At 49.6% G+C, this 25,445-nt stretch overlaps 2 protein-coding genes across 2 annotated transcripts in view; both read left to right on the plus strand.

Annotated features, from left to right (window-relative positions):
• The window catches only part of pacs1b (phosphofurin acidic cluster sorting protein 1b), a gene marked incomplete at its 5' end in the record, with an annotated part of 22,781 nt that extends 947 nt beyond the window's left edge, over positions 1–21,834 (plus strand). The window contains 21 exons of the mRNA XM_084487510.1: positions 535–660; positions 3,479–3,623; positions 3,862–3,953; positions 4,151–4,228; positions 5,250–5,309; positions 7,249–7,409; positions 9,505–9,601; positions 10,939–11,022; positions 11,301–11,422; positions 11,529–11,664; positions 12,212–12,316; positions 12,814–12,920; positions 13,231–13,385; positions 13,640–13,753; positions 14,445–14,547; positions 14,917–14,959; positions 15,058–15,100; positions 15,440–15,581; positions 16,785–17,023; positions 17,453–17,572; positions 17,787–21,834. Coding sequence (XP_084343636.1) covers positions 535–660; positions 3,479–3,623; positions 3,862–3,953; positions 4,151–4,228; positions 5,250–5,309; positions 7,249–7,409; positions 9,505–9,601; positions 10,939–11,022; positions 11,301–11,422; positions 11,529–11,664; positions 12,212–12,316; positions 12,814–12,920; positions 13,231–13,385; positions 13,640–13,753; positions 14,445–14,547; positions 14,917–14,959; positions 15,058–15,100; positions 15,440–15,581; positions 16,785–17,023; positions 17,453–17,572; positions 17,787–17,905 — 2,391 coding nt within the window. The 3' untranslated portion in view covers positions 17,906–21,834. The remainder of the gene's footprint in view (positions 1–534; positions 661–3,478; positions 3,624–3,861; positions 3,954–4,150; positions 4,229–5,249; positions 5,310–7,248; positions 7,410–9,504; positions 9,602–10,938; positions 11,023–11,300; positions 11,423–11,528; positions 11,665–12,211; positions 12,317–12,813; positions 12,921–13,230; positions 13,386–13,639; positions 13,754–14,444; positions 14,548–14,916; positions 14,960–15,057; positions 15,101–15,439; positions 15,582–16,784; positions 17,024–17,452; positions 17,573–17,786) is intronic.
• Positions 21,835–22,528: 694 nt separating this feature from the next.
• The window catches only part of klc2 (kinesin light chain 2), a 9,267-nt gene continuing 6,350 nt past the window's right edge, over positions 22,529–25,445 (plus strand). The window contains 3 exon segments of the mRNA XM_084487511.1: positions 22,529–22,612; positions 23,906–24,153; positions 25,251–25,445. Coding sequence (XP_084343637.1) covers positions 23,926–24,153; positions 25,251–25,445 — 423 coding nt within the window. The 5' untranslated portion in view covers positions 22,529–22,612; positions 23,906–23,925.

Consider the following 25,445-nt stretch of genomic DNA (forward strand, 5'->3'; position numbering starts at 1 on the left):
ACGGTGACCTGTGACCTGCGTTAGTCAACGGCCAAAAACATTTAAATAGAGGAAACGTAGAATAAAATGATATGTCACTTAATCCAATGTTTTTTTTTTAATTGAGTGGTTGTATTTATAGTCGGTGAACCCATTACCGGCCCATGTTGGGCCATGCTGTGTCGAGAGGGAATCTGTCAAGGGTTATGAATGTGTTATGCAGCAGTCAATTAGATCACCAATTAGAGGAGCCCAACCCGGATATAGATGGTCATGTGTTTAACACTATGTAGTGTGTGTGTGTGTGTGTGCGTGTGCGTGCGTGCGTGTGTGCGTGCCCGCACCCGCCCGCCCGCCCAGACTCTGTCTTATGCAAGTTTAATGTTTATTCTTTCCATCGGGTGTTCTCAATGCCAGTCTAGCATGTAAAAAAATAATAATAATGAGCCTGAACAAATACGACATGTGCTCCTCCCCAGCTGTATCTGGGTCATCATAACTTCCTGTGTAATGGTGATTGTCCCTTTACCCCCCCCCTCCCTCCCCCCCCTCCAGTACCCCCACTTCCTGAAGAGGGACGCCAACAAACTGCAGATCATGCTGCAGAGACGGAAACGCTACAAAAACCGCACCATCCTGGGGTACAAAACCCTGGCACTGGGGCTCATCAACATGGCCGAGGTACCCCCCCTGCCGTGTGTGTGTGTGTGTGTGTGTGTGTGTGTGTGTGTGTGTGTGTGTGTGTGTGTGTGTGTGTGTGTGTGTGTGTGTGTGTGTGTGTGTGTGTGTGTGTGTGTGTATTTTAGCTTTTATTAAATTGGACAATTTCACAAAGCGGGGAGGTAAACAAAGTAACAACAATAAATTGGAGCGAAACACACAGAGGGAGAAGGAGACGGGGAAAGAGAGAGAGAGCGAGATGGGATGCTTTAGAGCTGGCTTGAATGAGCAGACTTCAGTTCAAATCAAACTTCAAGCAAGTCCTCTGTCAGCGCCGCGAGTACAAAACAGTTTTGATGCAGTGCTTATTTAGTCAACCAATAGCGGCGGGGGGTGGGGGGGGGCGCTATCTTGAAGACGCCCGCCTCGCTCGACGTTGTGATGTGTCTGCACGCGTGAACTGGATCGACGGCTTCTCTCTCTCCCCGTGAGGTAGTTACGAGCCGGGGGGGGAAACCAACCAGAGGCGTCGCGATCTGTTATGTCAACGGCACCACTCACACGAGAGAGCGGTCGGGGTTGGTTCCAGAAGACGAGATAAACGTAATGTGACCACACCCCCCGGGCAGATAGGAAGACCTGGCGTTGGACGCTGGGGCCAGGAGCGGAGCGGGTTGCCAACTTTCTGTCGGACACGACTGAAGAGCTCTTTGTGTTAAGAGCGAGAACAACAGAAGTACACAAATTGACCCATTTCGTAGAGGCGACCAAACACGGGACAAGCACATATGTCACTCATTAAAGGTGACATATTACACCTCCAGGTGTGAGTGGGATTAGCCGCTACAAGCCGTTTTGAAAAGTCTTCTAACATCACAAGTGGGCGTGTCCACCTAGATGTGTGCTGGATAGATCAGTCTACCAGCCTACCCAGTGGACCGTAGCAAACAAAGGTTGCTCATCTAGGTGGACACGCCCACCTGTGACGTCAAAAGAGGCAGATTTTCAAAGCGACTTCTATTGGCTAATCACACTCACGCCTGGTGGTATGATATGTCACCTTTAAGCAGAGTGGCCACGCGGTCTTCCTTTGTGTACCAGAGGCTCAGGTAGTAAAGTCAACTAGTGAAGATGACAACCCCCCTGGGGAAAAGGGGGTGTTCACACATGACTGTGACGGGGTGATGAAATAAAAACAAGATTTATTTATAGGTCAATAAAGTCTGTCTAGTCTTGTCTAGTTGTCCTTGAGGTGTTGAAAATGAAGACGTGTGTGTGTGTGTGTGTGTGCGTGTGTGTGCACGCGCACACACACAAACGTTATAGTCCATATAGGCGGTGGGGAAAAAGGGTCCTCACAAAACAATAAATGAGCTGACTCACTTCCAACTCGACAGCAACATAAACAACAACAGCAGAAGCAGCATGCAGCACGCTGACGTGAACGTACGGCCGTGGCAGAGGAGCGAGTGTTGTCTCTCTCTCTCTCCATGGGCACAACGCCTTGTCCAGGCTCGTCTGGGTAACACTATGCTACGCAGACTTCATTAAAGAGGGAAGGTGGAGGGAGGGAGGGAGGGAGGGAGGGAGAAATGGGTGGAAAGGGAGACTGAGAGGGAGGAGGAAGAGAGACGGTGGGAGAAGGGTGGGGGGAGAGGGGGAGAGAGAGAGGTGTGACCAGCATGCTGAGGCCAATGCACGTCCATAAACATGCATAGATGCACTCGCACATACAGGCGACATGTGCATTGCACACGCACGCACAAAACGCAGACACGGATATTACAAAACTCCCAACGTCCAACAAATGCATGTGAGGAAACCTAATACACACAACCCTATGGACTGGTTTGAGGTCAAAGCTGCGTAAAGGTGAAACACTCACATGCTGTCTTACAGACGCACGTATAAACGCACACGTACACGCATAGATCTTATGTATTTGTGGTGACTCAGGTGTCACTTGTGGGGCGCGGGCGCCAGAGTTCTGAAGGGCTGGATAATTCCAATTCACACATGCACGCGTGCACACACAATGTTCTCATTCCCCCCCATCTGTGTTTTCAATCCTGGCCTTTTCTATTCATCTTTTGCTTTTCTTGTTTTTTTTCCCATTAGCATCCCACTCTGGCCCTCCATCTTGTGCCTCTTCAGACACCAATTTAGTTTTCTCATTCCCCTCTCGCTCTCTCCATCACTCTCACACTCTCCCCCCCCCCCCCCTTTCACCCTCCCTCACTCCCCCTCACTCCCTCAAAGTCATTGACATTCATCGATTTTTTTTCCAACATGGCCGACATGCCCTTACACTGAGCTGTCCTACGTCAGTGTGAGGTGGTGTCTGCACGTGGAGGTATGTAACAGGGAGGGGCCCCGCCGGTCCCTCTTTTCACCTCCCGCCCCGTCATTCATCTCCGCCACGCTTCACCGGCTCATTTAAGACGGACCAGTCGAGGAGGTTTGCGCATACGTTCACTCGTACGACGCGATCTACCGATTTATCGGTTCCGCGCCCTCTCTTCCGTTTGCATTTCGGATTTTGTGGCTGCAGCCGGCCCATTGGTCCGTTGATCTTCTCGCACCGCCCACTCAACTCGTGTCAAGACCCGTCCACCCTATCACAGCTCAAGTGGCCACAGATTGGCCGGCGTAAACTGTCCCTCCAGGGCTCTCTTGTACGAAACTGTCACTAGAAAAAAACCAATGATACAGAATGAGCAACTTTTTGCAGATTTACTCCCACTCAGAATCTCTGATGCAGGACCGTCAAAGCCCCCCCCCCCATTCGCCCCCTCGGCCGTCCATCACTCAGCCCCCTGTCGCTGTGTGCTCCCTGCAGGTGATGCAGCACCCCAGTGAGGGCGCCCAGGTGCTGGGGCTGCACAGCCAGCTGAAGGACACCTCGGTGCCCGTGGCCGAGGTCCGGGTGTACTCCCTGTCCAGCCAGCCCATCAACCAGGAGGGGCCCAAGGCCAAGATGTCCGGTGAGGAGAGGGGGCCCGTAAAGGGGAGGGACTCAGGGGAAGGGTGGACATTTTGCAGTTGGATACTTTCAGAATCAAGCTGACTCTGGCTGGTTTCTCTAAATTGCCCACCCAGGCCTTGATGACTGTGTGTAGCTCTGGATACGGATAAGATATGCAATAGTATGTAGTAGCTAACTCTCTCTCTTTTCCCCTTTCCTCTCTCTCTCTCTCTCTCTCTGTCTCTCTCTCTCTCCAGACCGTTCCCCAGACATTGACAATTACTCGGAGGAAGAGGAGGAGAGCTACTCTTCGGAACAAGAGGGCAGCGATGACCCCGTTCATGGGCAGGTGTGTGTGTGTGTGTGTGTGTGTGTGTGTGTGTCGTGTTTGAGCAGAGGAACAGAGGAAGGAGCAAGCCGCTCGTCTCCAGACTGGCATTAAGCCTTAATAGACGTATTACGAAAACATACCGAAACATCTCTCTCTCTCCGTCTGCCTCTCTCTCCCCCCGTTGCTCTCGCTCGCTCGCTCGATCTCTCTCTCAGTATCTGTTTGACGAAGAGGATGAGGTGAGGAAGAAGAAGCTGCGTCGGAAGCCCCCCTCCAACACGGCCATCGCCCGGGTAAGAGATCCTCTCCCTCGTAGCTCTCTCCATCCCTCCATCATTCTGTCCCTCTCTCTCAATCCCTCCATCATTCTGTCCATCCCTCCCTCCATCCATCGTATCCATCCCTCCATCATTCTGTCCCTCCCTCTATCCCTCTCTCTCTCCATCCCTCCGTCATTCTGTCCCTTCCTCCCTCCCTCCATCTTATCCATCCCTCTATCCATCCATCCTTTTCCTCTTCCCATCCCTCCTGCCTTCGACCCCTTCCTCCATGCGTTAGTTCATCTCTTTCCTCCATCTCTCTGTCCATCCATCACTGTCTATCCTTTTCATCTTCCCATCTCTCTCTCTCCATTAGTTTTTCCCCCAAGGTCTGGCTGTGAGTCTGGATGTTTAGAATTTGGGCCCATTTCCCCCTGGTATTAAAACGGAGACGACTAAGCACACACACACACTCACTCTTTCTCTCTCTCTTGCTCGCTTTCTCTCTCTATCTCTTTCTCCCCCCACCCCCCTCCCCTTCCAGGGGTAGAGATAAGTACACACTAGTGGAGACCAGTAAATTGTAGTAAATTCGCAACTTCCAAATTGGACATGGGTGGTATATCACAAGTGTGGTTGTGTGTGTGTGTGTGCACAGCTGCAGGAATTGCCTCGGCCGGTTATTAATGGGACCCTCCCTTGGTCAACACGTGCACACTCACCCAGACACACCACCATGAAACACGCGCACACACTTTTAGTAGGTCACTCAATGTGCAGAACTGAACTCTCTCTCTCTCTCTCGCTCTCGCTCTTTTTGCAATAACACACACACACTCTGCCATGGCAAATTGGCGTTGTCATGTAAGTTATATTAAGGCCCGCTGCTCTTCATTGTCACCATTCCCTCCCGGCCCCATTCACACCTTTGTTTTTTTTTTTGGCATAACTCCGCCGCCCTCATAGTTGCACATAGACTCACACTCTCGGTCTCCGCTCCATTGACCTGTGTGTTTGTGTGTGTGTGTTTGTGTGTGTGTGATTCTCTTTCCAGCAACCCAACATCAAGCAGAAGTTTGTTGCCCTACTGAAGAGGTTCAAAGTGACTGATGAGGTAGGCCTCTCTTCTAGGGGTGTACGGTATAAACGGTATAGAAAGTACACTGGTGTGAATTTGCACTACGGTATGGATTTTGACCATACCGTGAGACCGGTGTGACCGTAAGTAACGTAAATACAGTAATGTAACTTATTTTTCATGTGTTACTACTAAACTACTGAAAATATGGTAATGAAACGTAGTTCCTTTTTCAATTCGGCGTAACATTACTTTTCCCAGGGACCGATTTGACAGCGATGCTGCCTTCTCAGGCAGTATGCTATTGCGCAAGCACGCAGGCGCGCAACCTGCGCAATAGTCCCTTCACAAGCTCTCATTCACCGTACGAGACAGACGCCGGTAGCGTGAAGCTGTCTCTGCATCTCAGACATCGCTTCCGCAGGCATTTTCCAAAGCCAGTCCTTACGACAAAAAAGCCAGCGGTGGAAAGAGATAACAAACACTGTCACTGTTTACCTGTGTAAGGACATGGTTCCCTTTCAAAATGTCGATAGAAAGGGCTTTAAAGAGATGATCAAAACACTCAATCCCAGGTACGCGTTACCTGCCCGCACACACTTCAGCCAAATTGAGATGCCAAAACTATACGGCAAGGTCCGCGACCAAGTGGAGAAAGAAATCCATACTATCCATACTGGAAGTAACTTAAAAGAAAAGATTTAGCATTTTTTTCTATTGCAGTTTTGCTCAATAAATGTTCTTAAAATACTAAAATAGCTGCCTAACCAGTATTTTACCCCTTCAGAAGCATTTATACCGAAATTAGAATATAAAATTATCATACCGTGATATTAATTTTAGTCCATACTGTACAGCCCTACTCTCTTCCTCTGTCTCTATGTCTCGCTCTCTCGCTCTCTTGTTCGCTCTTGCGTTCACCCTCTGTATGTCTCTCTCTCTTTCTCGTTCGCTCGCTCTCTCTTGCTCTCGTTCACTTACTCTCTTACTCTCCATCTCTGTTTTACTCCCCGCTCTCCCCCTCCCCTAATTTCTCTCTCTCTCTCTCTCTCTCTCTCTCTCTCTCTCTCTCTCTCTCTCTCTCTCTCTCTCTCTCTCTCTCTCTCTCTCCCCCCCAATGTATTGCTTTCACACCCTTCTTTCATATGTCCCATCTCTCTTCCCACCTTCTCACTCTCTCGCTCTCTCTCGTGTTCTCACAGAGGTGTGGGCGAGAGAGGTGACAAAGTCAACTTGTCAACTTTTGACACTGTATGGGTGGGCTCTAAAAAAACAAAACAAGTGCATGTGCGGGTGACGGCGTGTAGGTGCCAGCGCCGCGTGGCCCACACAACAAGTGTGCGTCCTGTGCAGCCCGGTGGACAGAGGCCAGCCGCCCTCTCATATTGTTATGGTTGCTATTTTTAATCCGCTGCATTTCGTGCCAAAATGAACGAAGGCTCAAATTGTGGAGGAGTGCCTCTGAAAAGCTTGGTGGCGTTACGATACGCTTTGCTCTATTTATTCACCGGGAGTGCGTGCCTCTCTGCGCCGATGGCTTCTTCTGACAAACCCAATCTGTGTTGATTCCTCATCGTTGCTGTTAATGCTGCTGACAAACGCACACAAGCGCACACACACACGATCACACAGACACACATACAGACACACACACAATCACACAGACACACACGGCTAATTAAGAAAATGACTTCCGTGGGAAACAAACAAAGTACTTCTCCTATTTCCACTTGGATGCCGGGTTTTCTGTTGTCATTATGTTATTATCATTGACCCACAGAGCATTTACTACTACTGCGACTACCAGCCTACCTACTACTACACTACAGCTACTGCAGTGACTAACAGTTGTGCTACAGGAGTTAGCCACAGATTTGCAGCGTTGCGCCCCTGCTACCGTTGGGATTTAAACTGACCCTGATCCTGCACTCTCCGACACCCCTCCTCCCCCCCCCCCCCCCCGGCCGGTGCGTAGGTGGGCTTTGGCCTGGAGCATGTGTCCCGGGAGCAGATCCAGGAGGTGGAGGAGGACCTGGACGAGCTCTACGACAGCCTGGAGATGTACAACCCCAGTGACAGCGGGCCGGAGATGGACGAGACCGACAGCATCCTCAGCACGCCCAAGCCCAAGCTAAGGTACGCTAACCCAAAGCTAAGGTATGCTAACGCAAAGTTAGGGTACGCAAACCAAAATCCCAACCTAAGGCATGCTAATGCAAGCTAAGGTACGCTAACCCAAAGCTAAGGTATGCTTACGCAAGCTAGGGTATGCAAACCAAAATCCCAAGCTAAGGCATGCTAACCCAAAGCTAAGGTGTGCTTGCGTAATCTAAGGTACGCTAACCCAAAACCCAAGCTAAGGTACACTCACCCAAAACCCAAGCTAAGGTACGCTAACCCAAAACCCAAGCTAAGGTACGCTCACCCAAAACCCAAGCTAAGGTACGCTAACCCAAAACCCAAGCTAAGGTACGCTCACCCAAAACCCAAGCTAAGGTACGCTAACCCAAAACCCAAGCTAAGGTACGCTCACCCAAAACCCAAGCTAAGGTACGCTAACCCAAAACCCAAGCTAAGGTACGCTCACCCAAAACCCAAGCTAAGGTACGCTAACCCAAAACCCAAGCTAAGGTACGCTCACCCAAAACCCAAGCTAGGGTATGCTAACACAAGCTAGGGTACGCTAACCCGAAACCCAAACTGAGGTACTCTTACACAAAGCTACGGTACGCTACCCCATGCTTAGGTACATTGAGACCAATTCAAGACACAAACCCAAATGCAAGCTAGGCATGTTTCTCCAAACCTCGAGATGAGGTTCACTAACCCAGACCCAAACTTATGGTATGCTAACCAAACCCAAACGGAAGATCATCTGGTTGGCACCCCCGTAATTAACATGTGGGGACGAAGTACGAAGCAAATCGACGTAGTCTCGTAGTCTATGTTCATGTCGTGCGGCTTAGAACAAAAGCCAACGTGCCAGCCATACCGGAATACTTACGGGGCATCACAAGGGGAATGCAGCATGTGACACGCCGGTGCTCTGAAAGCATTCTGATTCACAACCCCGTGCACGATGACATCTTGACAGCTGATGGAGCGGCCCCATGCTGCTCTGTGTCAGGGGGCCTGTGTCGGTTCCCCCCTCACGAACCAGTCGCTCACTGCGCGTCGCACCCCTTCACACCACCACCAGATTTTTCTTAGCACTTGGCAGTGAGGAGCCAAGACTATCCTTTATCTTCTTTCTATGAGCACACGATGTGATTTAATACAAAACTATTTCCCTGCACATGACTCTTCAAGGTACGCTAATCCAAAGCTGCGGTACGCTAATCCAAACCCTATGCTAAGGTACGCTAGCCCAAACCCCAAGCTAAGGTACGCTAGCCCAAACCCCAAGCTAAGGTACGCTAGCCCAAAACCCAAGCTAAGGTACGCTAGCCCAAACCCCAAGCTAAGGTACGCTAGCCCAAACACCAAGCTAAGGTACGCTAACATCGACTCTTTGCTGAGTTAGGCCAACAAGAGTTTTGCTCACTATTGATTTTTAGGTTTCAGTACTCCCTTTAGTTTTCCAGAAACACTATGACATTGGAGATGAGGTTTAAAAATACAGGGGCCTTTTAAAAGCAGAATCCACTCAGGTTCTGTACGAACACGGCAAGGGATAAATCGCACAGCAAGACCAGCCGCATTTCACGTTATAATATAGGACAACTGAAAGGCCAGTACTCAGTCCCACACACATGCACACGCACGCACACATTCACCGCCCATCTGCCAACACCCTGCATGTGCAGGTGGGTGGAGACACACCTAAGCACACATACACACACACACACACACTCACACATCGAAAGTAATACGCACAGTATTCAAAAGGCTATTTTAATATTGAAGACTCTTGACCTGCTCTATTTGCTTTCTTAGGGTAAAACGTCTAAAGTTAGTCTGCCCTCTGCTGGACAATATGAGTCACTGCTACCACCTGAAGACGTATCATTTGAAATCATTAAAAATACACACAATTAATGAACTCTCCATTGTAATAATCAGAATATATTCTGACTATCATCAGAATAAACTCTCTACTTTATTACTAAAAAAAATAATTCTCCATCTGTATTCTCCAACTGGTCCGAGCTGTTTCAGCGCTCCGGTCCACCAGCGTTGCGGTGTGAGGAGCGGTTGAATGATCCCTCTTTAACGCCCATCTTGCTTCCAGGCCGTTCTTCGAGGGGATGTCCCAGTCCAGCTCCCAGACGGAGATCGGAAGCCTCAACAGCAAGGGCAGCCTGGGGCGGGACGGCACCTTCAGCCCGGTACCCCACGCACACACACACACGCGCACACACACACACACACACACACACACACACACACACACACACACACACACACACACACACACACACACACACACACACACACACACACACACACACGCACATATACAACCACACTTGGCACATGCACACACACACATGCACGCATACACAGGCACACACACACACACATGCCTGCACACACACATACAACCACACACATGCCTGTACACACACACAGACACACATCTAACCCAGACAGACGGATCAGAACATAAAAACTAACTTGGGGGTAGGGTGTGGGACATGGGAGAAAGTGTGATTGTAAAATATATAGTTGAATAAAGAGGTGTGTGTGTGTGTGTGTGTGTGTGTGTGTGTGTGTGTGTGTGTGTGTGTGTGTGTGTGTGTGTGTGTGTGTGTGTGTGTGTGTGTGTGTGTGTGTGTGTGTGTGTGTGTGTGTGTGCGTGCGTGCGTGCCATTTGGTGGATGTTTTAATACTGTGTACTGAGTATGCATGGCATGGACTTTATAAGATGAGTCATTTTATGTGGGAATCAACTTGTTGTCTCACTGTTATGCATAAAGCTTGTGGGTTTCAAACCCCCAACCGCGGCCGTGTGACTGCAGCTCTGCCTCTTTGATGCTCTGCCGTGGGAGTTTTCAGACATGAAATAAGTGTTATATTTTTAGGAAGAAAACGTGACCCGCCACAACCCGAGTTTACATAACACCTGCCCCTGAGAACCTAAGGGGAATGGGATCACTGATGTGAAGAATGAGTAATGATCATAAGCCCAGGGAGCGGGGGGAAAGTGCGTTTTCACTTTTAAAAAACGGACCGAGATTCCATGGCAGCGACGTGATTTCTGTGCAGTCAACGTAAAACCGCTATAGCCGTGTGGAGTCTGTCGCACCCTCACTCACCCTCACCCTGGGGGGTCCATCTTCACCCTGGGGGGGGGTCCATCTTCACCCTGGGGGGTCCATCTTCACCCTGGGGGGGGGTCCATCTTCACCCTGGGGGGTCCATCTTCACCCTGGGGGGGGGGGTCCATCTTCACCCTGGGGGGTCCATCTTCACCCTAGGGGGGAATTCATCTTATTTTCTTCCTATCACAACCTTAAAATCCTATTCTGAGCGTTACTGTGTTACAGTTACTGAGTGATTTAATAACAAAAGTATATAAAAAAACACATGAATTGCGCTCTGTGTAAAACACAATAGAGCGCGATCCCTCCGGGCCGGGGAGCCGTTGTCTCCTGACAGCGGCTGGGGCTAATGGCCCCAGGGTCGTTATGGTTACGGGGTGATTGACGGCCCGTTCCTCCAGCAGGGGGAGCCGCCGCCCATGGAGAAGCTGAAGCCCTCCCGCAGCCGCAACCTGGACGAGGCCCAGGGCGAGAGCAACACACTGGTACCCCCCCCTGTCTGTGTGTGTGTGTGTGTGTGTGTGTGTGTGTGTGTGTGTGTGTGTGTGTGTGTGTGTGTGTGACAATGCGTATAGAAAATTATTTCATAAAGCTTAATTGAACTGGATTTTGTGTGATCTGAATGAACGTGTTATTACTATACATACACATAAAAAAATGATATAACCGCAGTATAATCCCTGTGCAATTTGATATCGACACAGAAGAAATGTGTTTGTGTGTGTGTGTGTGTGTCCGTGTGTGTGTGCACGCGCGTTCACAGGAGCTGAACGACCAGGAAATGGTGGCGGAGGCGGGCCCCTCCATCACGGTGTCAGTGGCCGAGAAACCCCGCACGCCCATGAAGAGCAGCAAGAACGAGAACCAGCCCATGCCGTCCCCAAGGTAACCAACTGTCACCCCCCCCCCACCCAAAGCGACAAAAAAACAAAAAAACAAACGAGGACTAAACACCATTGATGGTCCACTGACTCCGCCTCCCTCGTCCCAGGCTGGAGGGAAGCCACACCCCCAGGCAGAAGCGCGGGGCCACGCCCATGAAGGAGAGGCAGCTGTCCAAGCCGCTCAGCGAGAGGACCAACAGCACAGACTCGGAGAGGTCCCCCGAGCTGGGGCAGACCGCGCCGGTAAGGGGCCCCTCAGTAGGCCCTCAGTAGGCCCTCAGTAGACCCTCAGTAGGCCCTCAGTAGACCCTCAGTAGGCCCCCTCAGTAGACCCTCAGTAGACCCTCAGTAGGCCCTCAGTAGACCCTCAGTAGGCCCCCTCAGTAGACCCTCAGTAGACCCTCAGTAGACCCTCAGTAGGCCCCCTCAGTAGACCCTCAGTAGACCCTCAGTAGGCCCCCTCAGTAGACCCTCAGTAGACCCTCAGTAGACCCTCAGTAGGCCCCCTCAGTAGACCCTCAGTAGACCCTCAGTAGGCCCCCTCAGTAGACCCTCAGTAGACCCTCAGTAGACCCTCAGTAGGCCCTCAGTAGGCCCTCAGTAGACCCTCAGTAGGCCCTGTCAAATGTATTGTGTATTTACCGGGGGATGGCTAGTAGTCTAACTGGTACATTAAAGGGTGTGTGTGTGTGTGTGGTGTGTGTGTGTGTGTGTGTGTGTGTGTGTGTGTGTGTGTGTGTGTGTGTGTGTGTGTGTGTGTGTGTGTGTGTGTGTGTGTGTGTGTGTGTAGGTTCTGAGGAAGGCGGTGTACGACCAGCTGAACCAGATCCTGTCTTCAGACTCGGCTCTCCCAGAGACACTGATCCTGGTCAACGGGACGGACTGGCAGGGACAGGTATTGTGTGTGTGTGTCTGTGAGTGTCGGCTCAAGTAGCTTTATTACTTACATCAAGAAGAAATCAGACTCCTCACCGTGTGTGTGTGTGTGTGCGTCTGTTCCCCTTCACTCTTCAGCAGTGTTGCCAGATTGGGCCAGTTTTCCCGCCCCAAATCTGGCAACCTTGGCTGCAGTAAACAATGAAAATCGGGGGAGGGGTTGCCAGATTTGGGGAGGGAAATCGGGCCTAATCTGGAAACACTGCTCTTCGGTGGCTTTTATCTGACAACCCTCCAGCGTGTTGTGTGAGGTTGTTCAGACGGGGGCCGTCCCGGGGGAAATCAACTCGACTCGTGTTCCACCACACTTTAATGGCTTCATTAGAAACACTTGGGTTCATACGTTCTTCATCAAATTAGAAGTCAGCCGCCTGACTGTGAGGTGTGTGTGTGTGTGTGTGTGTGTGTGTGTGTGTGTGTGTGTGTGTGTGTGTGTGTGTGTGTGTGTGTGTGTAGTACGTGGCAGAGCAGCTGCAGATCGGCAGGCAGCCGGTGGTGTGCACGTGTTCGGCGGCAGAGATCCAGGCGGTCCTCTCTGCGCTGCTCACGCGCATCCAGAAGTTGTGAGTCTCTCTCTCTCTCTCTCTCTCTCTCTCTCTCTCTCTCTCTCTCTCTCTCTCTCTCTCTCTCTCTCTCTCTCTCTCTCTCTCTCTCTCTCTCTCTCTCTCTCTCTCTCTCTCTCTCTCTCTCTCTCTCTCGTCGTTAATTCTCCACCAATCAGTGCCACTCCTCCATCCGGTTTCAATCCAAATGTTTTGACATCTCTTTCTTGCCTCCCCTTTCCTTTCTTTCTACTCTCCTCCATCCTCTCCCCCCACCCTCTCCTCCCCCCTACCCTCTCCTCCCTCTCCCCTCTCTCTCTCTCCCCTACAGTTGTAACTGTAACTCGTCCATGCCCCGGGCGGTGAAGGTGGCGGCGGTGGGCAGCCAGAGCTACCTGGGCGCCATCCTGCAGTTCTTTGTCACCCAGCTGGCCAACAAGACGTCCGATTGGCTGAGCCACATGAAGTTCCTGGTGGTGCCGCTGGGTAAGAGAGGCCCTTCGTCTCTGTTGTCTTTTTCTTTTCCGTCCTTCATTCCTCCTTTTTTATTTTGTCTCATTTCCTTTTTTATCTTCGTTCATTTTCTTTCTTCCTTTTATCTCCCTTTCAACCTTTTTTTTTTTTGTTCCTTCTCTCTGTCTGTCTGTCTGTCTGTGTCTCCCTGCCTCTCTCCCTCCCTCCCTCCCTCCCTCCCTTGATCTCTCTCACGGTGTCTCCCCCTCCCCCCGCCTCATCAACAGGTTCCCACCCCGTCGCCAAGCACCTGGGCGCCCTCGACAACCGCTACAACTCGGCCTTCCTGGACACGGCGTGGCGGGAGATGTTCAACCGCTCGGAGCCCCCGCCGCCCTCAGGTACCCCAGAGAGACGCCCCGCCCTGGGACCCCCCCCTCTCCAGAGAGAGGGGTCATCATAGGACACACACAGGGGTCGCTCGCATCACTGATTATGGGTCCGCTGCTTTAATACATCAGCGGGGACCGTGTGCGCAAATCCGGGGAAAGTACCGGAAGTAACCAAGTCGTCACATGATTTCTTATTTTAATTCACACTCCAAAAAAAAAAATTAAAATGTCAAGCATTTTTATGTTTGCAATTTATACGTTTGCAAAAAATTTTTATACGTCTGTACAAACCGTTTACAAGCTGTAAACGGCCAGAATTTATTTCAACAATGGCTGCCAACGTGAACCCAAATATAACGATTAAACATTATATCATTATATCAGTGTGTGTGGGTCTGCAGACCAGCTGGATAAAGAGACGTACAGTATAAATGAAGAGAGACCGGGTGAGGTGTGGGTGAGGTGTGTGTGTGTGTGTGGACCAGCTGGATGTAGCGGGGAGGATAGAGAGACATGCAGTATGTATGAAGAGAGAGAGAGAGGGGGTTGACTGTGTGTGTGTGTGTGGGTCTGCAGACCAGCTGGATGTAGGATAGAGAGACATGCAGTATATATGAAGAGAGAGAGAGAGGGGGTTGACTCTGTGCTGTGTGTGTGTGTGTGTGTGTGTGTGTGTGTGTGTGTGTGTGTGTGTGTGCAGACCAGCTGGATGTAGCGGGGAGGATTGCCCAGTACGTGGGTGGCGCCACGGTGACTCACCAGCTTCCCATCGCAGAGGCCATGCTCACCTGCAAACACAGGACGTGAGTGACACACACACACACACACACACACACACACACACAGAATGTCATGTACCAGATAAAGCGCTCTGTCTGTGTGAAATGTTGCAAGCCAGCACAAACAGGAAACCGCGCTTGAACCAATGCGAGCACAAACACACACGTGTTCTCTTCTTGTGTACCATAAAAATGACACCTGTCAATGACACCTGCCATCTGTCAGAATGGGAATATAGCCCATATGTTGTGCTTATAGGCGTTGTTTCTGAGTATTATTATCAATTGTGATAATTATCATAATCATTAATTGGCATAAAAACAATGTTGACTGCAATGCAACAGTGGTGTACAAAAATTCAATAACATACTAATTAGATACTTCCCTCTCAGGCGTGATGAGGACTCCTACCAGAAGTTTATTCCTTTCATCGGGGTAAGTGCGTCGGCCTCTGTGTTTATCTCTGTGTAAAAATAGCCATAGCTCTGTGGTGACCCTTGACAATACAACACTTCTATTTCATTTGATCACAGGTGGTGAAAGTGGGCCTCATCGAGTCCGGTCCCTCTCCGATAGGTAGGCGTGTTTGCGATGATTAAAGTTACAAGCCGTTCTGAAAATGTGCCTCTTCTGACATCACAAGTGGGCGTGTCCACCTAGCTGTATGCCGATACGATGAGCAACGTTTGCTGCAGTCCACTGGGTGGGCCGGTGGACTGATCCATCCAGCACACATCTAGGTGGCCACGCCCACTTGTGATGTCAGAAGAGGCAGATTTTCACCCACCTGGTGGTATAATAGGTCACCTTTAAAGAAACCTTTAAAGAAAGACTAACTGCATTGTGAGTTTGAGATGAAACCGGTGACTGTGAGTGTGAACGCGTTTTCTGACCAACGTCTCCGTGTCCGTCCAGGCGATGCGGAGGAGGGCGTGGCCGTGAGCCTGGCCGTCCCCTCCACCTCCCCCCCCACCAACACCTCCCCCTCTGGGGCGATCAAGGAGGCGGCGACTCCCCCCTCCTCCCCCTCCATGGGGTCGGTCCTGACAGTGCAGGGGTGAGTTATTTGCGTTTGTAGACATATTGTATTGACGTTTATGTATTTATATATATTACATGTTGTTGCTTGGTGGTTAAGGGCTTGTTGTTATACGTTGATGCCACGCCCTTAATGCACAGGTGTAGTTTGTTAAGGTGTGTTGGAGTAGCAACATGGGATGGATGTTGTTTGTACCGGTGGTTTGTCTGTACTGGTGCATCAGCACCAGAAGAGAAATGGAACGCGTCCCTAATTAGCTTGATTTCATGATGTTTATTTGGCCAAACTGCTGCATGTACAACAACTGAAGCTGCCGTGCGTTCAAACCTCTGGGCTCCCACAACAATCATAGGCATGTTTTGGGACTGGCTCACTACGTGATGAGTGTAGGGGGAATTCAGACGCTAATTAAACGCCTGACATCCATCTGTGTGACGTGTGTGTCGTCGCATGAGCAGGCCAGCACATGTTCGCTGTCAGCCCGCTACACTGAGAGTGCATCACAGGATTTAGCGCGGAAATAAGTCGGCTCTGCACTTCTTTCGTGTTGCATTATGGGTATTAAGGCAGGAGCTCAGGAGGTAGAGCGGGTTGGCTGGTAACCATGGGGGGGCATCCGTGGCCTACTGGTTAAAGAGTTGGACCGGTAACCGGAGGGTGGCCGGTTCGAATCCCGACCGGTAGACAAAAATATGGACGGGGGAGTGGTTGTGCAGCAATCTCCTATGTCCTCATCCACGGATGAGGTGCCCTTGAGCAAGGCACCTGAAACCCCCACCTGCTCCCCGGGCGCTGCACTGCAGCTGCCCACTGCTCCGGGTGTTCACTGGCTCCCGGATGGGTCAAAAGCAGAGAAAGAATTTCCCCCAAAAAGGGACAATAAAGGATAACTTAACTTAACTTAACTTAAACTTAACTTAACCGCAAGGTTGCTGGTTCGATCCCCGGCTCCTCCTAGCTGAGTGTCCCTGAGCAAGACACCTACAACCCTAACTGCTCCCGACGAGCTGGCTGTCGCCTTGCACGGCTGACGCCTGTGTGAATGTGTGCATGAATGGGTGAGTGTCAGGCAATGTTGTAAAAGCGCTTTGGATAAAAGCGCTGTATAAACGCAGTCCATTAACCATTTAAGTTGTGCGTTCATATAAGGCACGAGCGGACCATTCCGAACAGAGCCGCGGTTCACGTGCCACCCTCTCCCACCGCTTCCTGCGCCCCCAGGAGCCCCAGCATGTCCCACGGCGTGGACGCCATCGGGCTGCAGGTGGACTACTGGCTGGCCTCGCTGGCGGAGAAGCGGCGCGAGGGGGAGCGCCGCGACACGGGCTGCAAGAACACCCTGAAGAGCGCCTTCCGCGCGCTGCAGGTCAGCCGGCTGCCCGGCGGGGGCAGCGTGGAGACGCCGGCGCACGTCAGCACCATGGCCATGACGGTGGTCACCAAGGAGAAGAACAAGAAAGGTCCGTGGTGGTGGTGATGACGATGATGAGATTTTAACTGCGCTGTTTCGATCAAATAGGGTTGAGAAAGTGCTGACGTGCAGCGTGAAAGGCAACCATTGTCGTGGTGTCGTGCAGAAGACTTGTTATGGGTCGGCTGCTTTTATGTAGCACAGGGTTTTGTCCTTTGTGATTAGGCCTCTGTTAAAGGGTCTATAGAAACTTTTATGGATTCATAAAAGGGGAGGTCAAATATCTCCTGATGAAATAAAAATGTGAGTAATTGAATCCTCCATAGCGTTTGGCTTTCTCTCAGTTTCTATCGACATGAATATTTTTTTAAATTCAAAATCCAATTATTTGTCGTCCCATTGAGTGCCATCGCTGTAACTGTTATCGTGTGAAAGAGGCGTAAAGTTTGACCGGTCCTCCCTCTGTGGGGTTCCGCAGTGCCTACCATCTTCCTGGGGAAGAAGCCCAAGGAGAAGGACCTGGACTCCAAGAGCCAGGTCATCGAGGGCATCAGCCGGCTCATCTGCTCCGCCAAGCAGCAGCAGACCATCCTGAAAGGTAACCCGGACCCGCGCGCTACCACGGCCGCCGTTTTTTTTTTTCTTCCACTCTTCTTCTTCTCTACCTTTTCCTAGGTGTGGTTTAACCATAACTACCGTATCGGATGGAGTGCTTCTATTTGTGTATATGTGACGCTAAATATGGCCATATTTGGGGGCACCCCGGTGGCTCAGACTCATCAAGCACGTCTCTTTCTGTCCTCCCCCCCCAGTGTCCATCGACGGCGTGGAGTGGAACGACGTCAAGTTCTTCCAGCTGGCCGCGCAGTGGCCCACCCACGTCAAGTACCTCCCCGTCGGACTCTATGGCTACAGCAAGCCCCCCTCCTAGGGGTCCGATCCATGACGACCTCGGACCCCCCCACCCCCACCCCCCTCGATCCGGACCCAGCCCGACTCGACCTCATGACCTCCTCTTCCTCTTCCTCACCCGCGCCTGCGCATGCGGAAGCCTACCTTTCACCACCGCCATGGCCCTTGAGCAATGCAACGTCATTCAGACGCGGGTCTCGTTGGGTTTGTTGTCGTATTTTTGTGTTTGTTTCTTCTACTGTTTGCTCATTTATTCTCCAAGATGCACAGAAGGGAGAGAAAGGGAGTGTGCTTTTTTGGGGGGGGGGGGGGTGCATTGCTACTACTAGTCACTTTATTACATGTGTGCGTGCGTGCGTGTGTGTGTGTGTGCGCGTGCGTGTGTGGCCATGTATCCATGTACACGTGAATGTTAATTGACAAATGAATGTGTGTGTGTGTATGCGTTCATTAGGGGCTTACATATTGGCACAGCTTTCCTTCTATACCTGCTCATTAGCTACTGATCCATGACGACCCCCAAAAAAGCATGAAGACTACAAACTAGTGTACTCTAAAACCCTCCCCTGTCACCGCCATGTCCCTAAATCACCTAACCGTTGACCCCGCACCTTGATGGTTTCAAATCTATAAAACTGCCCTGGAACCACAAGACCGAAACTCAAACCGTGCATGTTTAGACGTCCCGTCTATGCCACTCGTGTGCCAGAAAAACAACAACACCAATGTGAGAAACAGGGCTACCGCTTTAGCATGCAATGGCTAGCTTACAAAAAACTGTTTACCAAATGAAGGCTAGTAGCATGCGATGCCGACGTCAGACCGTTTTTTCATACAGCTGTGCCCATCGGTTTGCTTTATAATTGAAGGGCTTCCGTTGTTGCAAAACGCATTTCTGATGCCTTATGGCGTCTGGGTCTCTATGATCATGCATATTGCACCTTGGGAACCGCCCCCCTCCCCCAGCCCCTCCCCTTTAACCCTGCGTCGGGGGCGTGTCCTCTTAAACTAGCACACTGGAAAGAACTCTGGTGCCAAGTTGCACTTCATTGTCTTATTTTCTATGCACTTTTTTTTTTTTCTTCCTCAATAACCAACCGGCATGTAGTCCCTTCTCTCTTGTTGCGCTTAATTGAGCTAATCCGGGGGTCAGCTCCCGACCCAACTGCAGCCAATCCTGAGAAAATCCCAAGGGAATTTGGGTTTGGTTCAAAGACCAAAACTGTTTCACCATTGATTTCGACCAGAATCGACTGAAACAGAACTACGCTAACTCTGTTACTAGCTTGTCGTCCCCGTCCCGGTCCCCAATGAGAACTGCCTTGATTGTGTGTATCTGTGGATGCCCTCAACCCCCCCCCCCCCCCCATATAATAAAGCACAATGTAATTGGTCAGCCAGCCCTCCCTCCCCCTCCCCAAATGAGCTACAACAGCCAGATCAACTCTTTTTAATAGTGAATTGTTGTGGTCTCGGGTCATAATCTGATCTTCATGTTTTAACTGTGAAAATGTACAAGTGATGCAATCTATCCGCCATTGCGTAATTTCATAGGATCCATCCTGTCTGAAAAAACAAGAACATGCATTCAAGAGCGCTTTTATTTATCGTGCTTTGACCCAAATCCACAATACGTAATGTAGGTTGTTATATGGTGATCAGTGCGTGTACAGTACCTGGTGATATTTGTGTGTGTGTGTGTGTGTATGCATGTGTGCGTGTGTGTATGCGTGGGTGTGTGTGTGTGTGTGTTCGGTAAATTGAAATCCAAAATAAGAAAAATTCTTTCTTTTTTTTTACCATGGGCCAATTTTTACCAGTGTGTCAACGTGGTCGTTAATATTACAATGTCGTCTATATTAGATTAGGCCTGCGACGTCGACAATGGTGCACCAATGTTTACTCTGGCCTGGCACCGGGCCAATTCATTGAACCCCAATGAGCTGTACGTTCAACTGAAACCTTGAGGAAACTTTAATAATCAAATAACCTGATCACACTGAACCCAAATGACAACAGCTTCATCTTTAGAAAATGTGGCTTCGGGGAAAAATAGGAGTTGCTTTTTTCGTGTGAGAGTTATGATTATTATTATTATCGTTGTTGGTGTTTTAAAAAAAGAGCGAGAACTTTCCAGACTAGGATAGCTCTGGCTTGTGTATTTGCATAGCAACACTCCTCGTCAGAGTAGGTATTAAGGACACACATTTTAATAGTATTAATGCAATTGCCTTGATTGTTACAGGTTTGTTTGTTCTTTTTTTTTTTTACCGTTTTTATTTTCCTCTTATGTCAACGTAACAGTGTTACAGTTATTTTAACTCAAATACCACACGTCTGCCCAGTTTTTACTTTGGCCGTTTCTCTTTTCATCGTGTCCTTATATATTGGGATGTTCAAAGCCTCTTTTGGCTATAGGTGAAAGCATTTCTTTTGACTATTTGAATTTCATTTTATAGTTAAAATGGGTGTAAACAATGTTGCTTGATAAAATAAGTTATTTAGAAAGCGGCAGCATTCTCTTATTGTTCTAGGAGCATGCTCTGTACCTGCAATGTTCTTGGTAAAACTGGGTGGTCTCTCAAGTTTACGACCCATTTGTGAACTTGAACGCATCACTCTACCCTCATGTGAGCGACGTAGAGGGAGGGGTCTGCGCACCACCGTGCAGTGCAGTCGGGAAGATTGAATAATGCATTCAGCATCATAAAAAAAAAAACGACTTGCACCACGTAGGGTTTTTAAAACTAATTGATGGTATATCTGTAGTTATAGGTGTAAGCATTACTTTCTCTGGAACAAAATGCTCTCTGCTAGTTGTTAACCTCATTATTGTCAAGGTGTGATTCTAATGTGGTTCAATGTGGTTCCAAATCAAACCGGCTGGAGACAGCCGATGGATGTGCAGATGTGTTTCATTCACCTCACCATGCCCAGTTACTACGTGATGTTATGTCACCCATGATGACTAAGGGTTGTGTGTGTGCCGTATTGATGATTTGTGTGCGTTTTTAGGGGGTGAATAATTGAAAAATCAACCCCCTGCAGCAACTCATGTTCACCGGGTCAATGTTAGGAGAGATCTGATCATTCCCCACCTTTGTCCCATCCATTCATATTATTCAGAGTCTCTCTTTTAAACTTACAATGCTTTTTTTTTTTTTCATTTCCGAACTTTCGGAGCCACTGGCTGTATGTGTGTTTGCGTGTGTGTGTGCGTGTGGAAATCTCACGTTAGTTCCTGTGTGTTGACGTCTGCGCCGTTTACCTCTACCCGTGTGAACTGTGTTGACTCAGTGTTCGTGAAATGAATCGTGGCGTCGGTCGTTGCCTCGCTTTTCCGACGACCGTAGTACTACTCGTTGCTTAGGTTTAGAAGTGTATGTTCAAGCCGAATTTGATCTTAACAGTGGCCTTTTCTCTCTAACTCTCCACTGTCCTCGGACACCTTGTGGCTCACACGCTCACATGGTGACACACACACACACACTCTTATACACCTTCTTCCAAAGTCTTCTCCCAGGATTCCACAAGCTTAGCACTCTCCACATATTTTTAAATCCCTCTTTATCCCTTCCTTATCACACACACACACACACACACACACACACACACACACACACACACACACACACACACACACACACACACACACACACACAGCATTTAAACAATTCTAAGCTTGTGGAATTGGAAAGTATTTTGCACATGTCATTGTTTTCCTCCGTCTTCAGCATTTTGCCTTCAATGACTAAGTAATAATAATAATAAACTGTAATGCCTGTACATATCTGAATAGTTATTGTTATATTGTATTCTAGTTGGTTTTCTTCATGTGTTTTGTAGTACGGCTTTTTCATGATTAAGTTGTCAATCAAACATGTGGAATGAAAGGTGGAATTATTAATTGTTTTGTTTGTTTTTTAATAAAAAACAAAGATCATCATTTTTAGTTCTTCTAGTGCTTTTTTTTTTTTTTTTTTATATTAAAGTGTTCAAGCTTTGTTGTGGGTCACGATGTTCCCAGCCGAGAGGTCGTGTGTTCAGACCCCTGTTTCCGGTGGCCTACCTTCAGGCCTCCTTGAGGAAGACGGCATGTATCTGAATTCACTTTTAAGTCGCCTGGGATAGACGTGAACGCTCAATGACCAAACAGTATTTAACTATAATACGAGGTCACACAGAGATATAGTCTTAACTGATTCCAATAGCCTAGAGTAGTATTGAAATGTAAATCTAGATCTAAGTGGGCCTACATCCTGACCTGTCAAATCGGCCTCTGCATCATCAGTAGCGGTAGGATGTACTGTATATGGCTCATAACTGCCAGTCACCATTACAACCAGTCACCATTACACTACCATTTGCTGCCTATTCCCCGTCCTCCCGCCTCACCACACCGCCTCTTGGTTGGAGGCTGCTGCTGCTGAGGATGATGATGATGATGATGACGACGGTGACGTAACTGACTCGGCTTGGCTGTGGATTCTGGGAGAAATTCACTCAACAGCCATCTTCGGGGTCTCGGCTGTCAAGCGGCTACCTTTACATTACAGCTCGTGTTGCTTGTCTCAAAACAACAGCTATTTCAGCATGGCCGGTCTTTAAAAGGGTTGCACCATCGCTGTAGCAGAGAGCTGAAGGGAAGCGAGTCTTTTAAGGCGTTATCGGTGGATTGCTAACGGAAGCCATATACCGCCTCTCATCTGGTGCCAAGCGATCCGAGGTAAGAACGCTCCAGGTTATTGGATGTGAACCGGCTAGGATACCGTGGCGATGGTGTTTTCATCGCAATCAATCAATTAAGTTATCGGTGAGGTCGAATTTGGGTTCACCATGGGAGAAAACGTGTATTTGGGGAAACGACGTTTAGGATAGCCGCGGGCATTAAGGAAAAGGTAAACAAATGATGACATCGGCTAAATCCGCACATGTTGGCCTTTTTATATATGACGTGTTTTACGATCCATCTTGCGGGGTGGGGGGACGATGAGGGATATGGTAGATGATCGCTCCGTGGATGGTGGTGGTCGGGCGGGCGCAAGGTGCTGCGGAGCGTCACCACAACAAGAGCGCTTTGTTCGGGACCAGGAAGGGAACAGGCGCACTTGTTCCCGGCGCACTTGCTAGCTCTGAGAGGCTTCACCCGGAGTCCGAACCAACGATGGATCCTCTAGGAGTCTAGTGGGAGTTGTGTATGAGTTTGTTTCTACTGTTTTTAGTCAGTCTACATAGAGATGCATGGGTATTTCTAAATGCAGCTTGTCTTTTGGTATACGTTTGAGTTTAGGACGGGCCTGACCCGAGAGGTAGAGTGCTGTTTACAAACACTGATAGCCATTTGGACCAAACTTGGCTTAATAGCTTTGACAGTGATGGTTAATCAACGTTTTAAATCGGTCTTAAAACCAGCTCTCCTCATTGATACAATGAGCGATGGTCTGTATTGTCGGTCACCTTGGGTTTTGATCGATCCTCGCCTCGGACTGATTGAATAACAGGGATGGCGCCTATGTCGGGCTGACCTACTTTAAAATAATACCTGGTGTTTTGTTGATTGGTCATTTTCTGAAATCAATATGAAGATTTACCCCCAAATGTCATTGTTAAGGTCGGGACTTTAAACGTTCGTGTTGGTGCATTGCAGTGAATGGATGGGGGCGAACGGGCGGGGTGTGGAGAGGAGAGGAGGGTGGCTGAATGAGGAGGAAGAGAAGGATGGTGCGTGTGTGTGTGTGTGTGTGTGCGTGCAGGACAGGTGCGCGTCACTGAGCACTTCTAACGGAATATCACGTAGTATGCAGAGCGGCTGTCTTTCATTGATTATTATTATTATGCTAAGATCCTTCTGAAGTCGATGTGCGCATGTCGCCATCAGTTGGCACTCGTTCAAGTTGAGAATCTAGTGTCGACACTGTTGGACCAAAACAACTAGTTTACATGAAACGTTCAGCTTGAAAACACTGTGTGTATCTACACTATTTCGCTTTCTTCTAACGGCCTCCCCTTTTATTCCCAGTCAAGCGTACATTTAGGGATATGTCGACCATGGTGTACCCGAGAGACGAAGCCCTGGAGAGGCTGAGCCAGGACGAGATCGTCCTCAACACCAAGGCGGTCATCCAGGGCCTGGAGACGCTGCGCGGGGAGCATGCCCAGCTCCTCAACTCCCTGCTGGACTGCACGCAGCCACCCGTGGCCCAGGAGCGGTCGGGCCTGCTGCGCAAGAGCATGGAGGCCATCGAGTTGGGCCTCGGGGAAGCTCAGGTGAGTGGACGGGTCGATTTGTTTTGAGCGTTGAGTAAGCGGTGTAAAGTAGCGCTTTGTGCATGGAAGTGTGTCAGCGCTAACTCCCAGTTCCCACACGGCTATCCCCCCCGGGGTTCTGCTCTGAATCCTCCCTGGGATTCGGGGACAGGAATGCTTGTTATTGTTTTTGTTGTCCTGGCCGGGTCTTAAAGGGATACGCCGAGGTATCTGGAAATTGGCGTTCGGTCCTTCTTATCCGGATTCAGACGAGTGATTCTAAATTTGCTTTTGTGTGTTCAGATGGGGATTACGCTGGGTTAGCATTTGCTTTACGTTTCCATTGACTTGCAGAGTTACAGTAGCCTAGCTTGTGTTCATGTGAGGGGAATGCATTCTTTATTACTTTAGAAGATTTCTAATGCGTTCCGAATAGTCGCTTATTCAAAGCGAGTACAGTAGCAACGACTAACAAGATTGTAGTTTGTCTACAAACTACAATACACACAGATAATTCAGCACTATTTTCGTTGCTGTTTTTAGATTATAAGTTGACCTGATTATATTATTAGCTACTTATGGGTTGGTAGTCTAAGAGGAGGGTAACTTCACAAGTAACTTAATAATAATCACAGCGCCGAAACTAGTATCAAATGATCTGTGGGTTTGTTGACAACGTTTACTAATATTAATGTTAAAAATGTGCACAATGTCCACTGAGCACAATGACTTCTTTCATTTTCTGTTGATCACGTAAAAACTATCTTTAGTTTTTCTGTTAGATTTTTCTTTTCTTTTTTTATGCCAGTTTCTATTCACATCTCATGTTGGACTAGCTCTATTCTTCCTCTGCTGAAAGAACAGAGAAGAACTTGCATCCTCATCACCCCTCTCTCCCCCTCTCCCCCTCCCCCTCTCTCCCCCTCCCTCTCTCCCTCTCTCCCTTTCTCCCCCTCCCTCTCTCCCTTTCTCCCCCTCCCTCTCTCCCTCTCTCCCCTCTCCCCCTCCCTCTCTCCCCTTCTCCCCCTCCCCCTCTCCCCCTCCCTCTCTCCCCTCTCCCCCTCTTCCCCCCCCCTCTCTCCTCCCCCCCCCCCCCCCCCCCCCCCCCCCCTCACCAGGTGATCATCGCCCTGTCGGGCCACCTGAGCGCGGTGGAGTCGGAGAAGCAGAAGCTGCGGGCGCAGGTGCGCCGGCTGTGCCAGGAGAACCAGTGGCTGCGGGACGAGCTGGCCAACACGCAGCACAAGCTGCAGCGCAGCGAGCAGAGCGTGGCCCAGCTGGAGGAGGAGAAGAAGCACCTGGAGTTCATGAAC

The sequence above is a fragment of the Micromesistius poutassou genome, assembly GCF_964030765.1.
Source record: "Micromesistius poutassou genome assembly, chromosome: 23".
Classification (NCBI taxonomy): Eukaryota; Metazoa; Chordata; class Actinopteri; order Gadiformes; family Gadidae; genus Micromesistius; species Micromesistius poutassou.